The sequence below is a fragment of the Saccostrea echinata genome, unplaced genomic scaffold, assembly GCF_033153115.1.
Source record: "Saccostrea echinata isolate AGI-Se365-2 ecotype Australia unplaced genomic scaffold, CSIRO_AGI_Sech_v1 ptg000025l, whole genome shotgun sequence".
NCBI lineage: Eukaryota > Metazoa > Mollusca > Bivalvia > Ostreida > Ostreidae > Saccostrea > Saccostrea echinata.
The window spans coordinates 12,913,066-12,937,667 of record NW_026889774.1 but is presented as its reverse complement, the minus strand read 5'-3'; the positions used below and the strand labels follow the sequence as shown (position 1 = coordinate 12,937,667).

Sequence of the window (24,602 nt, the reverse complement as noted above, 5' to 3'; positions counted from 1 at the left end):
ATGAATTTTAAAAACCTTAGCCACTGTTTATTTATTTATGCACAATTATGTATATTGAAAACCTGTCCCACTTCTATGCTTATATGGACACTTATTGCACCTCTATCGTTGAGCTACTCTCTCAAAACTTTATAGCGTGTGATGTTTCCTTTATCTATATAGAGAATGTAGAGAGTTTTCTTTACTGAATATAAAATAATGCATCACAATCCAATGTGACATCATAATATAACATCACAATGTGCAGCATGAACATGTGACCACTGTATGATAATTTAATAACTAAATAATAACATACCTACAGTGAATAGACCCAAGTGAGAAAAATTAAAAGACTCGACTTATTCCTGTTCGCTCCTTGGGGAGCAAAGGGCCGCTTTGCGGTTTCTGTAGCATGGGCTTTTTTTATGGGATGGAGTTGCTAGCCCCATGCCCAACCCCCTGGACCCAGAGGACCGGTGGTTTTCTGTTGGGGTTTTCCTTCCCCTAGTCACTGGTTCCAGTTATTTAGAGGCGCCCGAGTCTCACCTTCCGCCACTGTCACTCAGCTGCCGAAGTATTTCCAGGGTCACCAAAATGGGGAGGTGTGACGTGACTTGCTGGCAGAACCTATTTGGGCATTAACTCGAGGTTTTAGTGATGACACCTAGTGACATTTAGTGGCATCCCTCGAGACCCATACCAGCATTTGACCCCAAAATTAAAAGAACCATACCAATATCTTCAGAAAAGGACACCAACCTTGGAACATGAATGAGAAGTGCTCGAGCAATGATTGTAACATGGAGCACACCTCAGTCAGCAGCACTGTGTGTCATCTGGATAAAATGTTCTACGAAGCCTCCTTAAGGAAGTACAGTGGGCCTCCAGACATCGTTCTGTGCATAAAAAAAAAAAAACAGATAACAGAAAAGGAAATGTGAAAAATCCTCTGAAAATATAATTGTAAATGTTGAAAATTTGCAAGACTATTTCAAACTGTGCATGAATCATAACTGTTAAAGACCAGGTGGTGTCAAAACATCAATTGTCGAAAGAAAAGAAATGTACATATATCTCTGCAAACCACATGTAACAACTGTTTCTTTGAAACAAAGCCACACAAACCGTACAAAAATTGCAGTAAGAACAGAAGAAGTCCTGCAGCAGGATGTTTAAATGAAGGACTTTCAATGGTACCATTAAAGTAAAAAGAGGAAGGTACAGATCATCAAATGTTGATGGCATTTCTAGATAATAGAGGCCCAGGTTTAACAAACATCAACAATAAAATCAATAAGCAGTGTGAAAAAATGGTTAAACTTCATCAACATGGAATGATTGCAACACAGAGGTTTGCTGTGGAGGTAGCAACCTCATTTGGAAAAGGAAATCCCATTGACCAAGAAACAGACACGTTACAACAACCACAACCAAGCCGGCTGTGAAGCCAATCTGCAATCATTCAGTCTGGTTATTGAAAAAAGGACTAGTCATAATCTTCCTGTAAACAAAATATGTTCAAAAATGTAGAGTTGTAAGTATGAGGAAAACAAATGTTCTATGACTTGTAACACTAATAACTTCATTTCTTCCAGTGAAGCTAAACTTGCAATCAAAAACAAGAAAATTCATGATTCCTAAATACTAACAATAAACTCCTTGACCAGTGATGCAAATGCCCAAATAAGCAAAGTCGTTAAGGAATTTGGTTAAAAAAAAAAAAATAGAAAAGAAATGGTAACACTATCAGTTTTGTACATAGATTATGTACCATTCAGAAAAAAAAAGCATGTTTCTTAAAACTTCTGGCAGGTTTTCCCCCAAAAATTAGCAATATATATTCTCAAGTGAGACAAGAGTTGTACCCTGAAACACTTGAAAATGCAGAACAAAAGAAATCTTACTGTTACGGGACGTATTCACAGAAACACACTCTGTCCCATATTACTTTATTAGTAAAAGGCTAAAAACAAAGCAAACAATAAATTCACAATGAATTGATAAAATGCACAAATGCAGACTAAACAATTCAGAATTTTCAATTATGACAATTGAATAATGTATTTCCATAGTTTTCTGATGTTTTGTAATAAAGATTGTAACTGGTTCCCATATTTTTTTTTATATCTATTGGCTACCACGTGTATCATGTTTGTTTATTCTAATAAAAATAAAGCTTACTGTCGTGTAAAATTATGAAGAACAACAAGGGTTTGATTCATATAGGTAAAAACAGTGTTATATTGTATGCATATACAACATTTCGATTGCAAACATCGCAGTACACAAATCTGTGCACTAGACAGAAAATAGGTCATGTCAGCAAATCGACAAATTGAGAAATTGTGCATCTTCACACAAAATGCATTCTTATGCATCCAAGTACAATAATATATTACCTAAGTTTATACAACTAAACGGTTCCAATCCCACTGTGGGACATGGAGACTGGTCCTTCAGATGAGATCGTATAAACCGAGGTCCTGTGTCGCAGTAGCTCTATGGCCCTGAGTGCTGAGCATAAGTCAAAATTTGCAGCTCTCCACCAGTAAGTGGTGGAGTATGAGTGAAAAATTCTTGAGAGGGGCGTTAAACAACAAACAAACAAACTAAACCATTTTAATTAAAAACTTACACTATGGCTCTTGATAAATCTATTACCTAAGTTTATACAACTAAACCATTTGAATTAAAAACTTACAGTATGGCTCTGCATAAATCACTGCAATTCTCTTTTGACATCGTGCTTGGCTCTTAATTGCCAAGTGAACATAGCAAAAACAAAAGTAATAAAATAATCAAATTGAACATCAAATGTTTTGTTAATGTCCCACTTACGGTCCATGAGGTTTTAATCACACTCACACATGTACTTGGATTTCTTAAAATAAATCTTTCTATGACTTGTGGTCGGATCAAAGATTCAGAAAAGTAAAAATTCTTGCCTGGGCCATTACTTTGAAAGTAATTACACAGTTTAAAATGGTATTTGCCAAAATGGTCACTTTGTGACCAAAGTTGATTTCAACCTACCTAAGGATATGTCATGACTCTGGAATGAGGTCATAACCACAGGGATGGAATGTAAAACTCTAACAAGATATAGCCTTATTATGGAGGAAGTTCAGGAGGTCTTATTGAACACATTGCTCAAGACCAAGAGGTCTAAGTCATCTGCTGCAGAAGTTAAAATCTTGTTTTGGGCATGATATTTTAATGCTAAACTAAGAAATGTGACTTAAGTGAGCTCTGTGATCAATGCAGTATAGGCTCTCTTTTTATGTACCATGCTATCACTTAAATTGTGTTCTTTTTATGCCCTTTTACAAATATTTGAATGCTAGAACTGTTATGTTTACCCATTTTACAATGCACTCCTACATTATTATGTACTAACAAAATGTTATTTTTCCACAAAGATTTTAGGGCTATTTCTATGGGTCAGGGACAGGAGGTTCATGCTAGAAAATTAATTGCTCAGTTCATGCATACTGTAAGCTTGTTGAGAATTTTGTGTTGATTGCATAGTTCTTGTTTACATTTTATTTTTATATTCATTGAATTTGCTTTTTTCCCTGATGGGTGCACTTGTTTTATGTTAATTACCTATAGATGGTCCAATTTCAATTAAACTTGGTACACAAGTAAACTACAGAATAATACATAATTGAGCATATATCAGTTTTAGATTTCTACTTAAGGTTGCCATGCTTACATAAAGAATTGTGTAATTTTCACAAAACATTTGGTTTAACATTATCTAGAAGAATACTTTACCGAGATACTAAACATATTGTGTATATTAAAATCTAATTTCTACAGTAGATTATATCTTGATAACTAAAAGAGGAAATTTTTGTGAAATTCTTTTAAAATCTATAGTTTTTGTCTGATTTCAGTAAAATCTGGTACACAAAATGACTTCACAAAGCTATATAATTCAATTTATCTAATTCTGATTTCAACAAACTATATTGCAATGGTTATACTAATTAAGATATAAATACAAAGGACACATTCCTGCTTTATTTAAGCTGAAGTAAAAGATCATACATTTAAAATTGATGTCTGTTTTCAGGGTGGATGGGCATTGTTACAGAACTGTCACTTAGGTCTGGATTACATGAATGAACTGTTAGATACAGTGACAGATACACCACAAGTTAATGATGCTTTTCGGGTTTGGATTACAACTGAAGAACATGCTGGATTTCCAATCAGTCTTCTGCAGGTACATTATCAGGAACTCAACAACTGTAAATTTTTTAATAATGAGAACTTTATTTTCGTGTAATTATGAAAAACTGTGTTTGCTCATGAACATTTCATTCTCATGTATAATTATTTCATTAAAAATTATATACAGCAATTACTGTAAGGGGATTAATTTCACGGGTTGTAATTTTCACGTTTTTCTCTCCTCGGACACAATCGCGGTTTGTTGAATTCGCGGAATTGGTATATAATTTCCAAATAAAACACTGAGGTTAATATTTAAAACTTATTCACTGTTTCTTGAATTCACGGATTTATTAACACCGTGAATATAGCGAATATTAACACCGCGAGTTATTTTCCCCCTATACAGTACCTAAATTTGTGAAAATTTTGTCTGTCCTTTAAATACTTGATAACTATCTCATGAAAAAAAGGTATTGAAAATTTGGTGATCTACAGTACTTTGAGCAAAAAACAAAAAAAAAAGATGAATGAAGACTTTTCTTTGTTCATGGCATCTGGATATTTATCTTGTATAGTTTTTTTTCCCCTCAACAACAGACATCTATTAAATTTACAAATGAACCACCCCAAGGAATCAAGGCAGGATTGAAGAGAACTTATGCTGGAATTACTCAAGACTTTCTTGATGTTAGCAACATGGTTCAGTGGAGACCTATGCTCTTTGCCGTATCCTTTCTCCACACTGTTGTCCAGGTTTGTTTTGAAATAGACAAATTTTCAAAGGGATTTATAAATATTCTAAAATATAAGAAATATCATCAACTATGCCATTTTTAGGAAAGAAGAAAATTTGGCCCTCTTGGTTGGAATATCCCATATGAGTTTAACTCGTCAGACTGGACAGCCAGTGTGCAGTTTGTCCAGAATCATCTGGATGATTTGGATGTTAAAAGGGTATGGTTTGATTACATTTAAGTTTGGCAATCTACAGAGCAGTGCTTCAAGTCACACTTACTGTCAGGTAGCTAAATGGCAAACTAAAATATTTTTTTTAAATAATATATTATCAAAACAAATATTTCACTCGCCATGGCAAAAACATTTTTTGAATAACATTTAGTATAGTATAAAAAAAGGAACACTTGTATATATGTATTATGCCTTTATTAAATCAAAGATTACTTATTAAAGTGACTAAAAAGCTTTCTAGGTTGAAGAAACATTTGAAATATTGTTATTACATACAACTGGTGCCCATACATGTTAACCTACTGAGATGAAAAAGGGGGAGATTCAGACCTCAAAAAGAGGTAGCATTGTGCCTGGTGTTTTACGCTTCAAGACATATATCGATATATAAATAAAGCCTTAAATTACCACTGGAATAATTAAAATCAAAACTCAACTGCAATGAAGTAGACAAAAATACCATTTACATAAATTATACAAATAAATATTTTTTATGCTCATCACAATAGCTTTGAGTGCTGCTTTTAGCCTTTTGAAGGAAGATCTCCAGGAAGCAATAATTGTCATTACTCAATGTTCATTTAGTTGCCAAATACAGCAAATAATGTCATTATACTATTCATAAAACTTAGTTTGTACAGGATTATCTTTACAAAAGATTTAGATTTCCCATGATGACCAAAAGTGAAAGTAGAAATGCAAAATAAATATTAAATAAATGCTGATTCCCATTTTTACTTTATGAATGAGGTCAAAAGGTTTCATGCAGGTTCTAGAATACTGTCTCTTTCTTGGCTAGGATGTCAATGAAATTTATCTCAACCAATTCAATCACAGAAATGTGTGCATCTGTCGTCAAACACATGCTTAAAATTCGTGTAAACATTAGAACGAAAAAAGCATTCATGTGTTCCAAGATTCAAATCATACAATATGTAAAAAAAAACAAAGAAGATTTTATGACCGAGTAGTTTAAAAAAAAAATGGCTACCCAATCAAACCAAAAATGGAAAAGCCGTAGATTTTTAAATAAAAGAGGTAGGTGGGAGATCGGGTAAAAAAGCGGTAGACTTCACCCAAAGCAGTAGTCTAGTAAGAGTTTACATGTATGCTGGTGACCCCTATGGTTATACACAGAACACAGGTGATGTGTGCATAAGGTGGACACCTGAAGCTATTGAGACAGACCTTTGCCAGCTGTTTGCCATGTTTACTTTACGAACAATTGCTGTTAATGTCATCGAAACACTCCTAATTAGTTGTGATTTGCTAGCAGTTAACCAAATACTTCACTAACAAGAGTGCATTGTACTTGTTTTTGTGAATTAAGGGAATATCATGGACAACGGTTCGCTACATGCTTGGTGAGGTGCAGTATGGTGGGAGAGTCACAGATGATTATGACAAGAGACTTCTTAATACATTTGCAAGGGTAAGATACCTACTAGATAATTACTGTAGATCCCTTATTTTTTGCGAGTACTGTAGATCACGTTTTATTCGCGAGAACTTTATTTTCGCGTAATTACGCGAGATAACCTGCTCACAAAAATTTATTTCTCGCATATATTTGTAGTACAAAAGATTATATAGAACAATATTCAAAGTTCGTGAAAATTATATCTCGCTTATAAATACCAAATGGCCTTCTCGCGAAATTAAAGTGTCACCAAAATTTGGTGATCTACAGTACTTATTGTTGCAAAATGGCTCTTTACCGTCAAATTGAGAGATCAATAGTTCACCAGTGGGCACTTAATTAAGAGACTTTCCATGGATTTTTGCACCATAAAAATAAAAGCTACTAATTTTATTTCGCCAGTGGTGTTTCTCCCAAAATTACACGATAATTAATACTTCTTGTATATTTAGGAATCTACAGTATGTATGAAATAGCTTTATGTGTGTGTGTTTGTTTTAAAGTTTGTTTTATTTTACATTCTGAAGGTGTTACACCAAGGTGTAAAATGCGAAGTTGTGCACTGATATTAATTAAATAGTTTTGTACTTATAAGTGAAGTTTTGTATGATAAGCAAAGGATGAAGTTACAATATGTTTAATGCAGAGTTTCTCTGAAACTGATCTTCTTATCATCATTAAAATCCTAGAAAATGAGAAAAATAGAAACAAATTAAGCAACCTCTTATTAAATCCAAGCTTGTAAAAGAATCTGGCAGGAATTTTTTTTTTCTTTTAGGTATGGTTTGGGGATTTCATGTTCCAGCCAAACTTCCAATTTTATATTGGATACAAAATACCAAACATGAAATCTCTAAGTGATATCATGAACTTCATAGCAAATTTGCCATTGGTGGATTCTCCAGAAGCTTTTGGGTTACACCCAAATGCTGATATTACGTGAGTTTAATTTTGCAATTTAATTGGGGGGGGGGGGGGTTGTTACACTAAAACATGCCTACAGATTGTTAATTATTGTCAAATAATAAAGATTTGATTGCCCTTTGAACTAAGTAGCAATACATTAGGGCTTTGTAATGTACACATTTGGGGGGAAAAACTGAGTAAATATCAACACACAGACCTCTCTTTTACCAATACAGTTGAAAAACACCCCTAAAGATTCAAAGGACGCTTGGTCTAAGGTCGAAGCTAAAGATTATTTATTTTTGAGCAGATTATGGTGGCTGTCTAAAACTGTCAGCTTTTAGAGTATGTCAGATTATCCTTCAAATACAGCTCAAAAATTTTACCATTTTTGTAAATGCCCCACAACGTTAACATTTTTGTTGCAATGTTATCATCTTTGATCAGTAGATTTATGTTCTAATGAACAAGTTGGCCAAAATTTGATATGGAAGATATATGAGGGGATGCTTACTCCTCCTAGACACCTGATCCCACTTCTGGTGTTTCCAGGGTCTGTTCACGATTCATTTTGTTTACCTGATTTATGAGATTGATCACTGTTATCTTCACTTTTATGTGACATAAGTATAACAAGGTAAAAAAAATCCTAGTTAGTGGGAAGTATTCATTTTCATGTTAAATATTTTTGGCTTTTCATTTGAAATAAAACTTATTTCAGATATCAAACAAACTTATCCAAAGATGTTCTTGATACAATAATGAGCATTCAGCCAAAAGACAGTGGAGGTGGAGGAGGGGAGACAAGAGAGAGTGTTGTCTATAGACTTTCTACTGATATGTTGTCCAAACTTCCTGTTGATTACCTGCCTCATGAGGTACTATTTGGAAGGGACTGACTTTGGGAAGAGTACTAAAAGAACTAGAAATATCTTTTTATGGCCCCGGATCGAAAGATCCTGGGGGTATATTGTTTTTGTCCTGTCTGTCTGTTTGTCTGTCTGTTGTCAACTTTAACCTAGCCCATAACTATTGCGGTATCAAGGGTAAGGCTTTAATATTTGACATGAGTGTTCATTATGACAAGACCTTTCCATTGGTACAGAAATTTTTGATCATGTGACCTCAACTGTGACCTTTGACCTACATTTGAAAAACTTTAACATTGGCCATAACTATTGCACTGTAGTCTATGTCCCACTCCAGAATTGTGTTACCATCGGGGGCATAATGTTTCACAAACACATCTTGTTTATAATATTTTCATCGTAACTTGTGCACTCGTACATACACTTAAACTTGTTTAGAACAAACACATATAAAGGTGAATTTATAGGGATAGTGAACTTTTTCTGGAGACATTGCAAAATTCTTTACCATTTTTTAAATAAAAATTTTACATTTATAACAAACATTGATACATGTATAACAAATTCATGAATATAGTGAATTTTTATCCTCTGGAGGTTAAATGTGAAAAATTTTAAATCATTTAAGCAAATTTTTGAGATCTCAAGATTTTAAATATTGAACTGACATTATTTTTCGCATTTATATTTGAAATTTTAATTCATCTTAAAGCTTTTGTAAACCCCAAGGTAATTTTGTATTCGAAAATACTTCCTGAGAATATTTGGTAGTATTATTTAAAGGAAAATGTGTATATTTTCAAATTTGTTTTAACAAAATCATTATATGGATATAACAATACAGATATAGCAAAGTAAATTCACAGGTTCTCAGGACTTCCATATAACCATATATCCATTCCATATATACGATATAATTTTATTGTACAAATGAAAACCATTCAACTGTGTCATTATTTTCTGACCTTCACATTCTCTATGACCTTGATTGTACTTTACCTTATTTTCCATTTATCTTGATGAGAAACTGTTGAAGATATTTTATCAAGCTTCATACAAAGATGCAAACTGGTAAAAGCTTTTTAACTGTGTCATTATTTTCTGACCTTGAACCGACTTTAACCCTCACTTTTCCTCATTTTGCATTTGTCTTCATTTCAAAGAAACCAGTTAAGATATTTACATCAAACTTCATACAAAGATACAAATTAATAAGTGCTGTTCACCTGTGTAAAAATTTACTGACCTTGACCTTCCACATGACCTTGACTTCACTATTGTTTTCATTAAGCAAAGTTCAGAAGAAACTGTTAATACTTGCCTCAAACTTTATACACTAATACACACTGGTGAGAGCTATTGAACTGTATGTGTAATAATTTTTCTGACCTTGTCCATTCCTTTATGACTTTGACCTTCCCATGTCATTGAATCACTTTTTAAGATTTTTTTTTTTATCAAACTTCGTATACTAAGATACATATTGGTGAGAGCAATTTACCTGTATCATTATTTTCTTACCTCAACCTTTCAAATGACCTTGATTTTGCTATTCCTTCATTTTGCAGTTACCTAAGTTCTAAAAAAAATGTTAAAGATCTTTCCATATTACTTTGTATACTGATATAAACTAGTGTCAGGAATTCAATTTTGTCATAATTTTTACGTTGACCTTCTTTTTGACCCTGAATGTCTTTTTTTCCCCTTATATTGATCTTAGTTCATTACATTTTTTGATACAATAAGTCCTCTATAAAATGTAAAATTCTTGTCACATCATTGAGAGTTCCATTCCCAGATAGAGCTAAGTTAGAACCTTGTTTTCAGGTGACCAAAGTATTTTTTGTTGTATTATTGAATTTTCAAAATTCTGCAATCATTTTGAAATTTAATTAGAACCAATTCTACACATACTTCTTTGTTTTTCAGGTTAAAGATAGATTGAAAAAGTATGGAAACCTGCATCCTCTTAATATTTTCTTAAAGCAAGAAATAGATAGGATGCAACGTGTAATTTCTACAGTTCGTGTCACTCTGACAGATCTAAAGTTAGCCATTGATGGTACAATCATTATGTCTGAGGTAGGATTTTCTATGTGTGTGTGTAATAATGTATATATTTAGGCTGAAGTGTATTTTCTTAGTGTTATTCTTTCTTTTCATTTTTATGAGGTTTTATGTAAAGGATACAATGAAAATTACATCTAATATACCCTTTATGATCATATTTGGAGGGTTTACTAGAATCATATTTCTTCCAATCTGTTAAACATTTTTTTCCAAGGATTTTATTTTAAACCAATAATATTTTCAAATTATATAGAAATAAAATAAACATGTATATGTACGTAGATGACCATAGGCACATAGTAATTTCAGATTGAATTGTGAATGTTTAAAAAAAGAAAAAGAAAAAGAAAAAACAGGAGGCCCATTGTCCTGAATGCTCACCTGAGTAACTTTGGTTGTTCTTTACCAAATTTTCCCCCTTGTAATACCTATTGTGGCCTTACCCTACCCCCAGGGGTCATGATTTGAACAATTTAAAATCTACACAACCTCAGAAAGCTTCTTCGTTAAGTTTCAGCTTTTCTGGACCAGTGGTTCTTGAGAATATTTTATAAGGATTTTTCTTGCCTATAAATTTCAATGTAAAACATGGATTCCCTAATGTGACCCTACTCTACCACAGGGGTCATGATTTGAACAATTTCGAATCTTCACTACCCCAGGATCCTTCCACATAAGTTTCAGCTTTTCTGGCCAAGTGGTTCTTGAGAAGAAGATTATTAAAAAAAAATTTTCCTATATATTTCAATGTTCCCTGTTGTAGCCCCACCCTACCCCCGTGGGTCATGATTTGAACAACTTAGAATATACACTTCCTGGGGGATGCTTCCATATAATTTTCAGCATTTCTGACCCAGTGGTTCTTAAGAAGAAGATTTTTGTATGACCCCAACCTATATTTGTCTTTTCTTGATGGGCTAGGCCCTTCAATTTGACAATTTGAACTCCCCTTTAACCAAAGATGGTTTGTACCAACTTTGGTTAAAATTGGCCCAGTGGTTCTTGAGAAGATGAAAATGTAAAAAGTTTACAGACATGCGGATGGACCGATGACAGACAACGGGTGATCAGAAAAGCTAATAAAAAAAATAAAATACAGCTTTCTGACAGTTTTATTGTGTGTCAGGAAAAAGAAGAGTAAAATTTGTATTATTATCTTTGATATAACTTTGAAACCAAGAAGCTTTAGAAGCTTCCTATCAATACTTGATACAAGTTCACATGTGACCCCTATAGGTTTACCATGACCATCTACTAAGATTAATGGACAAGGTCACAGGTATTGAATTATTGTTCTAGCCATATAACTTTGAAATGGAGAAAAATTGTAGACTTGGGTTGCTTGTGACTGGAGGATATATTCTGACATAACCAGGGATAGTTTGGTCAAGGTTCTATGGGGGTAAACTTTTATCACACAATATCTACATAATAATGTTAATAGGGAATATATTTAAAACAAAAGATTTTCAAGAACAAATTCAATATAATGGACTTGTCTGTGTAGGATATATGTTGAATATGTAAAAACTTGCTTTGTTACCACAAAAAGGGTTTTCAAATGTTATTGATGTTTTTAGTAAAAATAAGTACTGAGCATTGTGGTTTATGGTTTCTTGATTTCAATCACTTGATGACAAATTTTAGAATCTTCGAGATGCCCTTGACAACATGTTTGATGCAAAAGTCCCCAGTTTATGGAGAAAAATATCTTGGCAGTCATCAACATTAGGATTTTGGTTCACGGAACTTTTGGAGAGAAATGACCAGTTCTCTACATGGGTTTTTGTTGGAAGACCAGATTCTTTCTGGATGACAGGATTCTTCAACCCTCAAGGTTTGAAAGACCTTAAACATTTCTTTATTATGAATCCTTTCATATTTAGAGCTCTTTAAAAGTTTAAAAAGAGATTAACAATAACTATTAGACATTTTATCCATTTTGATTATTATTTTCATTAACATTATCACACTAGTGTATACTTTCTGACGTATGTCCTATTATATTGATGTTGACCTACTCATCATGGTCAGTTGTCTGTTAACTATTTGAACATTTACAGTTCTCTAGAACCACTCAACAAATTTCAACCAAGCTTTGTGTATAGCACCTATGAGCAAAGGGGGACAAAATTTGTGAATATCATGCTCCCTTTCCCCCTGGGGCCTGAGGGATGGGGCCAAAACCATCAAAATTAATGCAACCTTTAAAAATCTTCTTTACTCCTGGACATCAAGAGGTCACATCTTAGCATGATTATAATGAGCATTGAGCCCTCTTCCAAAATTGAGAAATTCATGGCCCCTGGGTCAGGGATTCTTTTGCTAGGGCAGGGCTATATTGACAATAAAATGAAAATGCATGAATTCTTTAAATAATTTCATCTCTCCCTGTATATTTAGCAGACAAACTAAGTGCATGGTTATAATGAGCAAAAGTAATTTACCTTTACCTAAATTATGAAATTCATGTCCTCAGGTTCAATGGATGGTTTTAAGGCTGGGCTGTCTTAATCATGTTAATCAAGTATTCACCAAAATGTGAACAAGAGGCCCATGGGCCACATTGCTCACCTGAGCACATTGGCTAGGGAAAAAAAGCAAAAATCAGTACAGTATTGAAAAGTTTACAGGGAGGGGGTGTTGAATTTTAAACTACCTGATGATGTTTTCATATCAATATAACAAATGGCTTTGTTGTTCTTGAGCAGCAGATTTTTTTCCCATATATTCATTTGTAAAAATTTGATCCCCCATTGTGGCCCTACCCTACCCCCGGGGGCTCTTATTTGAACAAATTTCATTCTACACTACCCAAAGATGTCTCCATATCAATTTGACTAATCATGGCTTTTCTGTTCTTGAGAAAAAGACTTTTTCCTATATATTCCTCTGTAAACTTTGATCACCCATTGTGGCCCCAACCTATCCCTGGGGTAATGATTTGAATAAACTTGAATCTTCACTATCTGAGGATGCTTCCATATAAATATGACCAATCATGGCTTTACTGTTCTTAAGAAGAAGATTTTTAACGATATTTTCCTATATATTTCTATGTAAAACTTTGATCCCCAATTGTGGCCCCACCCTACCCCCGGGGGTTATTATTTGAACAAATTTGAATCTTCACTACCTGAGGATGCTTCCATATAAATATGACCAATCATGGCTTTACTGTTTTTAAGAAGAAGATTTTAGAGATATTTTCCTATATATTTCTATGTAAAATTTTGATCCCCAATTGTGGCCCCACCCTACCCCTGGGGGTTATGATTTGGACAAATTTGAATCTTCACTACCTGAGGATGCTTCCATATAAATATGACCAATCATGGCTTTACTGTTTTTAAGAAGAAGATTTTTAGAGATATTTTTCTATATATCATTGTGGCCCTATCCTACCCCCGGGGGTCATGATTTGAACAAACTTGAATCTACACTACCTGAGAATGCTTCCATAAAAATATGACCAATCATGGCTTCTTGTTCTTAAGAAGAAGATTTTTAAAGATATTTTCCTATATATTTCTATGTAAAACTTGGATCCCCCATTGTGGCCCCACCCTACCCCCGGGGGTCATGATTTGAACAAACTTGAATCTACACTACCTGAGGATGTTTCCACATAAGTTTCATCTTTCCTGGCCCAGTGGTTCTTGAGAAGAAGATTTTTAAATGATGCCATTATTTTTTCACTAATTCCTAATTATCTCCCCTTGAAAGAGGGCGTGGCCCTTCATTTGAACAAACTTGAATCCCCTTTACCCAAGGATGCTTTGTGGCAAGTTTGGTTGAATTTGGCCCAGTGGTTCTTGAGAAGAAGATGAAAATGTGAAAAGTTTACAATACCAACAACGACAGACAACAGACAAATTTTAATCAGAAAAGCTCACTTGAGCCTTTGGCTTAGGTGAGCTAAAAAGCAATAAAAGTCTTCTTTTTATGCCCCTAGATCGAAAGATCCCTGGGTATATTGTTTTTGTCCTGTCTGTCTGTTTGTCTGCCTGTCTGTTGTCAACTTTAACCTTTCCCATAACTTTTGATTGGTTGGAGCTATGACTTTCATATTTCACATGTGTATTCCTTGTGACAAGACCTTTCTTTGGGTACCATCATTTTTTACCTTGACCTTGGAGTTTGACCCACTTTTGCAAAATTTTATGAGACTTTAACCTTGGCCATAATTCCTGAACAGTTGGTGCTTGGGGTTTCAAACTTCACATGTGTATTCCTTGTGGCAAGACCTTCCTCTGGATATCAACCTCTTTGACCTTGACCAAGGAGTTTGACCTACTTTTGAAAAACCTTAACCTTGGCCATAACTTTTGAATGGTTGATGCTAGGGCTTCCATACTTCACATATGTAATCCTTGTGACATCACCTTCCTTTGGATACCAACCACTTTGACCTTGACATAGGAGTTTGACCTACTTTTGAAAAACTTTAACCTTGGCCATAACTTTTGAATGGTTGGTGCTAGGGCTTTCATACTTCACATATGTAATCCTTGTGACAAGAACTTCCTTTGGATACCAACCACTTTGACCTTGACATAGGAGTTTGACCTACTTTTGAAAAACTTTAACCTTGGCCATAGGCGCTAGGGCTTTCATACTTCACATATGTAATCCTTTTGACATCACCTTCCTTTGGATACCAACCACTTTAACCCTTTGAACTTGACATAGGAGTTTGACCTACTTTTGAAAAACTTTAACCTTGGCCATAACTTTTGAATGATTGGTGCTAGGGCTTTCATACATCACAAATGTAATCCTTGTGACAAGATCTTCCTTTGGATACCAACAACTTTGACGTTTTACTTACTTTTAAAAAACTTTAACCTTCGCCGTAACTTATGAACAGTTGCAGCTAGGTCTTTCAAATTTCACAGGTATATTCCTCGAGACAAGACCTTTCTTTGGGTACCAACATTTTTTATCTTTTGGCCTGGATTTTGACTTGCATTTGAGAAACTTTAACCTTCGCCGTAAGCTGCCATACAGGGGCATGGGTGTTTCACAAACACATCTTGTTCTCCTATGAACTTGAGAGACAACCTGAGTGCATGAATTTGATGAGCAATGGTGTCTTTACTTACATTACGAGGTCAGGGGTTCTGGTCTTAGCTCTATTGATCATACAGTGAAAATACACTAATTCTTTGAAACTCTTCTCTCCTCCCGGTAATTCAGCAGACAAACTAAGTGCATGGTAATAATGAGCAAGTGTTTTTTTACTGAATTGTGAAATTCATTTCCCCTTTGATAAGGGTTCAGCATGGTGGTAGGGTGGGCTCTATTCATCATATAATGACAATGCATTAATTCTTTTTTAGCTCACCTGAGCTGAAAGCTCAAGTGAGCTTTTCTGATCATCCGTCTGTCTGTAAACTTTCCACATTAAGAAGGGAAGGGAAAGTTTTACTCTTTTTTTCAACTTCTTCTCAAAAACCACTGGGCTAATTCTAACCAAAGTTAATACAGTGCAAATCAAGAAAAGGCAAATATCAGAGTTGTGGAAAACTTTTTCAGATAACCAGTCATTCGGACTGGCAAGAAGACAAAATAAGCCGGTCGGAAGTGATTTTTGCCGGTCCGAAATAGTAAGTCGCAAAATTAAAAAAAACATAACATTTATTTACTTCATTACACATCTATTTACTTAATAATGATATAACATTCAGTCTCCATTTCAAAGTCCTCTTCCATTTTTGTTTTTTTTTGCATTTAATATAACAATACTAGGTTTCACCGCTTTTGGGCAGGTGACAATGCTAATTCAGCATAGTAAACTTTTTTTTTTTTTTAAAACATTTATGCATTTGGGAATTACATTAACCTAGAAAATGAGTCTAAAAAAATTGTGGAAATTATGTGCATCGACAATAAAGATATCAACACGATCGATGAAAAAAACGAAATCCGGGACAGTCGGAAGTATTAGATTTATCGCTTTTCCCAACAGTGTTTGAATTCTTTCTGTCGAAATTTTTCATATTTAGCTTGATTATGTTTTCTACCTCTGTCCCAGTTGTAAATTTAATAGGTCACGAGAACATTCTGGTTTCGCTTTCATTTATAGTCTCGATCTCGTGTAAAGAAAAAGAATTACGCAATCGCATATACATGTAAGGTACGATAATTAAGCTGGGAAGTGCGCCGATGATAAATGGTAAAACAAAAAACTTTAACCAAAAAAAGCGGCTGGTCATTTGGACCGACATCGATAACATTTTTACTGGTCACACGCATTTTTTGTCGGTTTTGCCGGCATGACCAGCAGTTTTCCACAACTCTGAAATATAGGGTGAGGTCATTAAAGAAGCATCCTCTTGAAAACCACTGGGCCAGAAAGGCAGAATGAAATATATGGAGATAATGAACAGTATTCAAACTCAAAAGTCCATTAAACAATACAAAATAGGAGCAGAGCAAACACGGACCTCCAAAACATCAGAGGTGGGATCAGGTGCCATTGAGGAGCGAGCATCCCCTGCCGACCGGTCACACCCACCGTGTGCTCCTTGTCATGATCGGGAAATAATGGAAAAATCCATCGACAATTCATTGTGTAAATAATGGCCTAACAATTAGTATGAAAAATGTCAGTCAGCATTTGACTCAATGATAAATTGTACTTGCTGACAAGGTCATTGTATCCACCATAGAACTTAAGAAATGATGACTTAAAACGAGACTGGTGATATTCTTGTTTCATCAACTTGTTTGTCAATAATTTACCTCGTTTTAGAAATTGTACATTGGTAGAGCATGCTCTTGCGTATCAAATCAACTGAGAGATATAAACCCCGTATGCAGGTGATGAAGGTATATTGCTGCATAAGTAAGGGAAGTTGACGATTGAAAAGTTAAAGTCATCATGTTTATCATAAAGCTTGTTTGTTAGATTACCATTAACGTCTTTTTCAAGTAAAATATCCAAATATGAAGCAGATGTGTCAGACTCTGTGGTATCTTTTATCTCAAGCTCACATGGATATATCGTATTGACATAAGAATGGAAATAACCATTGTTAATTGACAATACGTCGTTGATATATCTAAATGTGGAATTGAAGGCCACAGCAAGTGTTTTCTTCTTTTCACGTATAAGATTTTTGACAAATTCTGCTTCATATGAATCTTATGTGGAAGCTTTCTGAGGTAATGTAGATTCTAAATTGTTCATATCCTGACTCCCTGGGGGTAGGGTAAGGCCACAATATGGAATCAAATTTTTACATTGAAGATATATATATACTTGAAATGTAGGAATATGTGCAAAAAGGAATTTTATGGGTACTATTTTATCCATATATTGGAGTTGAGTCGAAGTATCTTGGAAAAAGCTCTAGAAATCTTCTCAAGAACTACTGGACCAGAAAAGCTAAAACTTAAGTGTAAGTTGCTGAGGTAGTGTAGACTGAAAATTGATCAAATCATCTCCCCTGGGGGTAAGGTGGTGCATCAAAGGTTTACAATGAAATATATAGGAAGAATCTCTTCTCAAGAACCACTGGACCAGAAAAGATGAAATTTAGGTGAATTCTTCCTGAGGTAGTGTACTTTGTAAATTGTTCAGATCATGGTCCCTTGTGGTAGGGTTGGACCACAACACTGAATCAAAGTCTTTGATTGAAATATATAGGAAAAAACTTTAAAATATTCTCTTCTCAAGAACTACCGGCCTGGAAAAGATGAATCTTATGTGGAATCTTCTTGAAGGAGTGTAGATTTTTAGGTCACCTGAGTCACTCAGATGACCTATTGCTATCTGTTTTCGTCCGTCATCGTGCGGTTGTGTGTCGTGCGTAAACTTTTCACATTTTCGACTTCTTCTCAAGAACCACTGGGCCAATTTTCACCAAACTTCCACAAACTATCCTTGGGTAAAGATGATTCAAGTTTCTTGAAATGAAGGGCCACGCCTTCTTCCAAGGGGAGATAATTAAGAATTAGTGAAAAATTAATGGTATCTTTTAAAAATCTTCTTCTCAAGAACCACTGGACCAGGTAAGATGAAATTTGTATGGAAACATCCTCAGGTAGTGTAGACTCAAGTTTGTTCAAATCATAACCCCCGGGGGTAGGGTGGGGCCACAATGGAGGATCAAAGTTTTACATAGAAATATATAGGAAAAATCTTCAAAAATCTTCTTCTCAAGAACAGCTGAGCCCTGATTTCTCATATTTATGTGGAAGCATCTTCAGGTAGTGTAGATTCAATTTTGTTCAAATCATGACCCCCAGGGGTAGGGTGGGGCCACAATGGATGATCAAAGTTTACATAGAAATGTATAGGAAAAATCTTTTAAAATCTTCTTCTCAAGAACAGCAAAGCCATGATGAGTCATATTTATATGGAAGCATCCTCAGGTATTGTAGATTCAAGTTTGTTAAAATCATGACACCCATGGGGTAGGGTGGGACCACAATGGATGATCAATGTTTTACATGGAAATATATAGGAAAAATCTTTTAAAATCTTTTTCTCATAAACAGCAAAGCCATGATTGATCAATATATGGAAGCATCCTCAGGTAGTGTAGATTCAAGTTTGTTAAAATCCTGAACCCCCCCCCCCCCCCCCCCGGGGTAGGGTGGGGCCACAATGGGGAATCAAAGTCTTACATAGGAATATATAGGGAAATTTCTTCTTCTCAAGAACTGCAATGCCATGATTAATCATTTTAATATGATCAAAGTTTTACATAGAAGTACATAGAAAAAATCATTAAAAATTGAAAAAATTCTTTTCTCAAGAACAGCAAAGCCATGATTGGTTATATTTACATGGAAACATCCTCAGCTAGTATAGATTCAAGTTTGTTCAAATCATGACTCTGGACTCTTGGGATAGGGTGGGGCCACAAGGGAAAATCAAAGATTTACAAAAGCTTCTTCTATCAGTTTATTTTATACTCTATGGATCTTCTATAGATTGTTGTTTTATACTCAGGTGACCGTTAAGGCCCTTGGGCCTCTTGTTAATTGTTGAGATCATAATCCCCAGGGGTAGGATGAGGCCACAATAGGGATTTAAGATATATTTATGTAAGCTTATGCACTTGTTCATAATTTGGTGAGAATTTATCATCTATATTCAACTTAAAGTTTTTAGATTTCAATTTCAATTTTAAAGAAACTATTCAAGATATTCTCATCAAATTTCATACACTAATACAATTTTTCATGTTGCATTACTAATATACCCTCAGCGGGGCATTCATGTCCTATGGACATATTTCTAGTTACCTTATGACCTTGACCTTGAAGTTTAAGCTACCATTCTTTTCAAAAATTTTAACTTTGGTAATAACTTTTGAATGAGAAAAGATGGGGCTTTATAATTAATTGTACATTACCTGAGACACCACCTTTGAGAAAGAATTATAAATTTTTACATCATGACCTAAAAGTTTAGCTTACTTATCTATCATTTTTGAAAATTAGGTCAAACTTCAAGGTCACGGGATCAAACATTGCATATTCGGAAATGTCTTGCCACAAGTAAAAAGTGTTAAATATGAACAACCTCTCTTCTATTATTCAAAAATAGGCAATATTAAAAGTTTTGAAAAGGTCAAACTTCAAGGTCACAGGGTCAAAAATCAGTATATTTGGAAAGGTGTTGTCACAGGCAATTAATACATGTGAAATATGAAAGCCCTATCTCATTCAAAAGTTAAGAGCCAGGGATTTATCAATGCTGTTTTAACTACTGGTAAACGGTACCTTTCCCCTTTGGAAAATATGTCAAAAATCCCCCTTTTATGAAAAATTTCCTGATTAAACATACATGTTACATTTAAATACATCAATTTATGACAGGCATAGACATAACTCAAAGCTTATCATTAAAGGTGCAGATTTCTGCAACATTAATCTGAAAATTTCTCGAGGGACATGACCCTGGACTCCCATTATTAAGTATATTCACACCTCCTTTGCTAAATGTCTAATAACCATTCTCATCTTCCCCCTTTACTTGGTGAAGGTCATGGGTTAAAAAATTTTAGTATAATTGGAAAGGTTATGTCATAGGTAATGTACATGTTAACTATGAAAGCCCTACCTTCTCTCATTCAAAAGTTATGACCAAGGTTAAAGTTTTTTTTTGACTGACAGATGAATGAGATTTAATGTCCTCTTACTTTCGCGAAAGTGCCACTCAGGGACAATAAATAGTTGACCACTCTGTGATTTATTTACATTTTCAATGAAGCTAAGTAAAAGGGGGCAACACATGTGTTCCTTGGAACACTCTAGTTTTATAGGAAGTTTGAAGAAATTCTGTGAAAATACATGCTACTGTTTTTATTAAAATTGTTACACAGAATGGTTTTTAAATAAAACCAGTACTAGTGTATATTAAAATACTCTTAAAGTGTTCTCTCAAAAAGAACAAGAAATTCAAGTCACCACCAAAGTGGAGCAACTATATATATATGGTTTAATTTGATATGCAAGCATCTTCATGCAGTGTTAAATTTTTTAAAATCATAGCTCTTTGGGCTGGATGAGGCTATTTTTCAAGCTTGTAAGTCTTGCAATTTATAGAATAAAGATGGGAGAAAGGACCAGGGAATAACTCCCCAAAAAGATCCTGTTTTGTTGGGAGTCATCTCTAAATTCTCTTAGTTGTAATAAATTCAGTTTTTGGATTTTAATTTTAGGATTTTTGACTGCAATGAGACAAGAAGTTACAAGAGCACACAAAGGTTGGGCACTTGATTCAGTGACTTTACACAATGAGGTTATTAAAGCAGTGAAGGAAGACATAACTGCACCACCAGTGGTGAGTCACTGTCCTAGTTACTTGGGACTGTCCAATAAAATGCATGTTCAATTGTCAAAGTTTCTTGAAATTGAGTTCAACAGGAACTTGAATGTTTGTTGTAGGAAGGTGTATATGTTTATGGACTTTACCTAGACGGTGCAGGATGGGACAAAAGAAACTGTCGCCTTTGTGAGCCTCCACCCAAAGTTCTCTTCACACCAATGCCTGTTGTTCACATGTATGCTATCAATTCCACAGCTCCAAAAGACCCAAGACTGTATCAGTGTCCTGTCTACAAAAAGCCTAATCGCACAGATCTCACGTACATTACTTTCATTGTATTAAAAACAAATCAGAGTCCTGATCACTGGATATTAAGAGGAGTAGCAGCTTTGTGTGACATTAAGTAATTTCATGAAGAATTGGGGAATGGTTACTTCACAGATGTTTTACTGATAACAAGTTTATGTTTCTCTAGAATCAATATAAACATGATAAATTTAAAAGCAATATGTGACATTTAATAAGTGAGAGTTTTTATCTGTTGAATTAGTTAATTAAAAACTTTTTATTTTTGATAATGATTAAGAAATAAATTATAAATAAATTGCTTGAAAAATAATTGTTTAGTATTCTTTTGTCTTTGGTCACGGAAACTTGTACAGGCACACAGAGATGTGTGCAATAAATGTTCATTCGTGGAGCAGTATTTTCACAGACAGTGATGTACATTTTGTCCATCTCTGAGTCAGTTTTGATGAGAAAACTTGATACTTAATGATTTGGTACCCATTCAAGTTAGTTCTAATGTTTCTGATCAAGCCACCAATACTAGATTTAATTTACTGTAGCTTTTATTTGAGAATCTGAAAAATTAGGATCTGTGGCCAGTGTGCCATGAAAAGCATTTAAAATCTTTATGATCAGATTGAAGTTATTAGTGTTTCATCTTTAGGTTTTTATTTATACACAATATTTGTACTTAAATGCAAGAAAACTGATGTGTCTCATAGATGTGATATAAAGTTTTCAACCAGAAAGAATTAGTATTGCTAAATATAATGATGAAACTGCAATTGTCCAAATTTACATTAGAAGTCGGCCGTTTTGCACCTTACACTTTTTAAAGAGTTATCTGCCCTTGATGAAAATTTTCAAAAAAATTATTCTACTCAAAATATTTGGTAAATGATTAATTTTATTTCATATTCTAATAACGAGAGAGTTTTGCAAGTATTTACCCAGAGATTTGTATGAAATTCAAATTTACTTTTACAATATCTTAAAACATGCTCTTTCCTTGTACTTCAATGTAAAATGTGCAGATTCTTGTCAGGTTTCTGACTAATTAATAGCGATTCTCTGTAACCACTTAAACTTCTTTGCCACGCATGGTCACCGATTTTGATGAAACTTTGCCTATTACAACAACTTGACACCAGAAACATACATCAAATAAAATTTCGTTGCTATGTGTCTTGGTTGCCATGGTAACAGCCAGAAAAGTTGGAAAAATTGAGATTTTCAGCTAGTTTAAACCTTTATTAAGCCTTAATAAAGACTAAGAAAAACAAACAAACTATTCTCACAAAAACATGACACCTTGGTGCCACTTATGCTATAAAGAAACTATTTAGAATTTATCTCTAAGTAAGTGGTAACCATGGGTACATTTAGAATACATTTTAGATGCTGAAAAATGCTTAAAAGTGCTCAATATTCACTAATGATAGATATTACATGATCAAACTCAATCAACAACCAAAGAAAAACAATAAAAATATTTGACCTTAAGTAATTAGGTATTGGCAATATCATTCTAAAAATAACTTTCATGGTTGCTATGGTAACACAGAGCTACCATGCAAAATATGTTGCTAAGATTGGGTTAATGCTACTATCTTGAGGAAAAACAATAAAATTCATGACTGGCACATATACATCCTAAGGACCTTGCAACACCAACAACATAAGAAATATTGGGATTAATTGTTACTTTGCAGTGTAACCATGGAAACAGCGTACCAGTTGTTTAAAGTGATATTTTTTTGCTTCTTTAGGAATTTATTTAGCTTTTAATCAAGAAACATATTATTTGACTCACCTTTAATAGTACTTATCTGGTAGAACTAAAGTTGAATATCATATATTGATAAAGTTTCTTGAAAAATACAACACTGTTGCTATGGTTACCAAGAAGGGAAAATGTTCGATTTTGTTAATTTTATATCAATATTAAACCCTATGTGCCAGCTTTTTGCATCCAGTTAGAAATTGGTTGGTAGTCAAAATTGAAAGTCAGGTTAGTTGTTCATATATATAAATCGTAAAAGTTTTGGGAATCTACATACAAGGGTACGTATCCAAGGAAACAAAATATTTTTCAGATTTTTATGCATATTTTTTCCGATAATTTCCATAGCAACGCTCTATTTCAAGAACTGAATTTGAATTTTTTGAAATGTGAAAATTAGGGTCACACCAGCTCCTTTAAAAATTGATCATCAGTTATATAGAAATATGCTTTTTAAAAAGATAGGACAAGATTAAAACACTAAGAAAGTAAATTTAAAATAACTTTGTGGTATTAAAACCATGGCAACCATTGCCAACCTATGAGAAATATCATATTTCGTCCTTGGTATATGTTACAATGATCTCTTGTCTATTATTTGCTTGCATTTCAACCTATAATATTTTTTTATTCTTAAGTGTATGACTTTATAAAATTAAATGAACAAAATTATTACTTTTGAATACTTTGTTTCCATAGTAACGTATGTAATAGATGATTTACCAAACATGTTTATCATGCATTTAAGACATAAGGCCTTCAACTTTCAGAAATAGTCATTGCCACTTGTTTGCTTTGCTGCAAACGTTAACTGTGGAACTCTGAACATGTTAAAAAATGCCATTTTTCAAACTTTAGGACATGTTGCTATGGTAACCATGACACGTAGAAACCAATTTTTGCCTGATTTGAGTTTACGGTATCAAAGACTTTTATCATAGAGAGTTTGGAGAAATTCTGAGACTATGCGTGCCACAGCTCCTATATAAAAGTTAAAGTCATTACAGAGAATGGCTCTTAAATTTTAAAGTATATTTGCAAAATGTCTCTTATATAGTTAGGAATTTATGTGATCATGTATTCTTCCTTCTTACAACTGTACAACTTGACAAATGTCGCACTATGTTTAAAATCTAGCAGAGACCATGGGGACTATATTTTAGCTGAGCAGCAACGTAGGAAAATATCACAAGATTTGCTTTTCATATTTACTACAGAATGATGAATTTCGAACAATCAAAATCTGAAAAAATTTCCTGAAATAAATGAAATTAATATTATAGTAGGGACTCAAGTTTTCAAAGACATTAATTTACATGTACATGTAAATAAGATTTTCCAAAC

The 24,602-nt window shown here is 34.0% G+C and overlaps 1 protein-coding gene across 1 annotated transcript in view; it reads left to right on the top strand.

The window, feature by feature from the left end:
* LOC133192042 (dynein axonemal heavy chain 8-like) overlaps positions 1–21,806 on the top strand; it is a 229,870-nt gene extending 208,064 nt beyond the window's left edge. Inside the window, exons 79-89 of the mRNA XM_061327885.1 lie at positions 3,402–3,475; positions 4,061–4,213; positions 4,762–4,917; positions 5,002–5,118; positions 6,464–6,565; positions 7,332–7,492; positions 8,181–8,337; positions 10,258–10,410; positions 12,046–12,235; positions 21,081–21,202; positions 21,307–21,806. Of these exons, the coding sequence (XP_061183869.1) occupies positions 3,402–3,475; positions 4,061–4,213; positions 4,762–4,917; positions 5,002–5,118; positions 6,464–6,565; positions 7,332–7,492; positions 8,181–8,337; positions 10,258–10,410; positions 12,046–12,235; positions 21,081–21,202; positions 21,307–21,594 (1,673 nt within the window). The 3' untranslated portion in view covers positions 21,595–21,806. The remainder of the gene's footprint in view (positions 1–3,401; positions 3,476–4,060; positions 4,214–4,761; positions 4,918–5,001; positions 5,119–6,463; positions 6,566–7,331; positions 7,493–8,180; positions 8,338–10,257; positions 10,411–12,045; positions 12,236–21,080; positions 21,203–21,306) is intronic.
* The last annotated feature ends 2,796 nt before the right edge of the window (positions 21,807–24,602 follow it).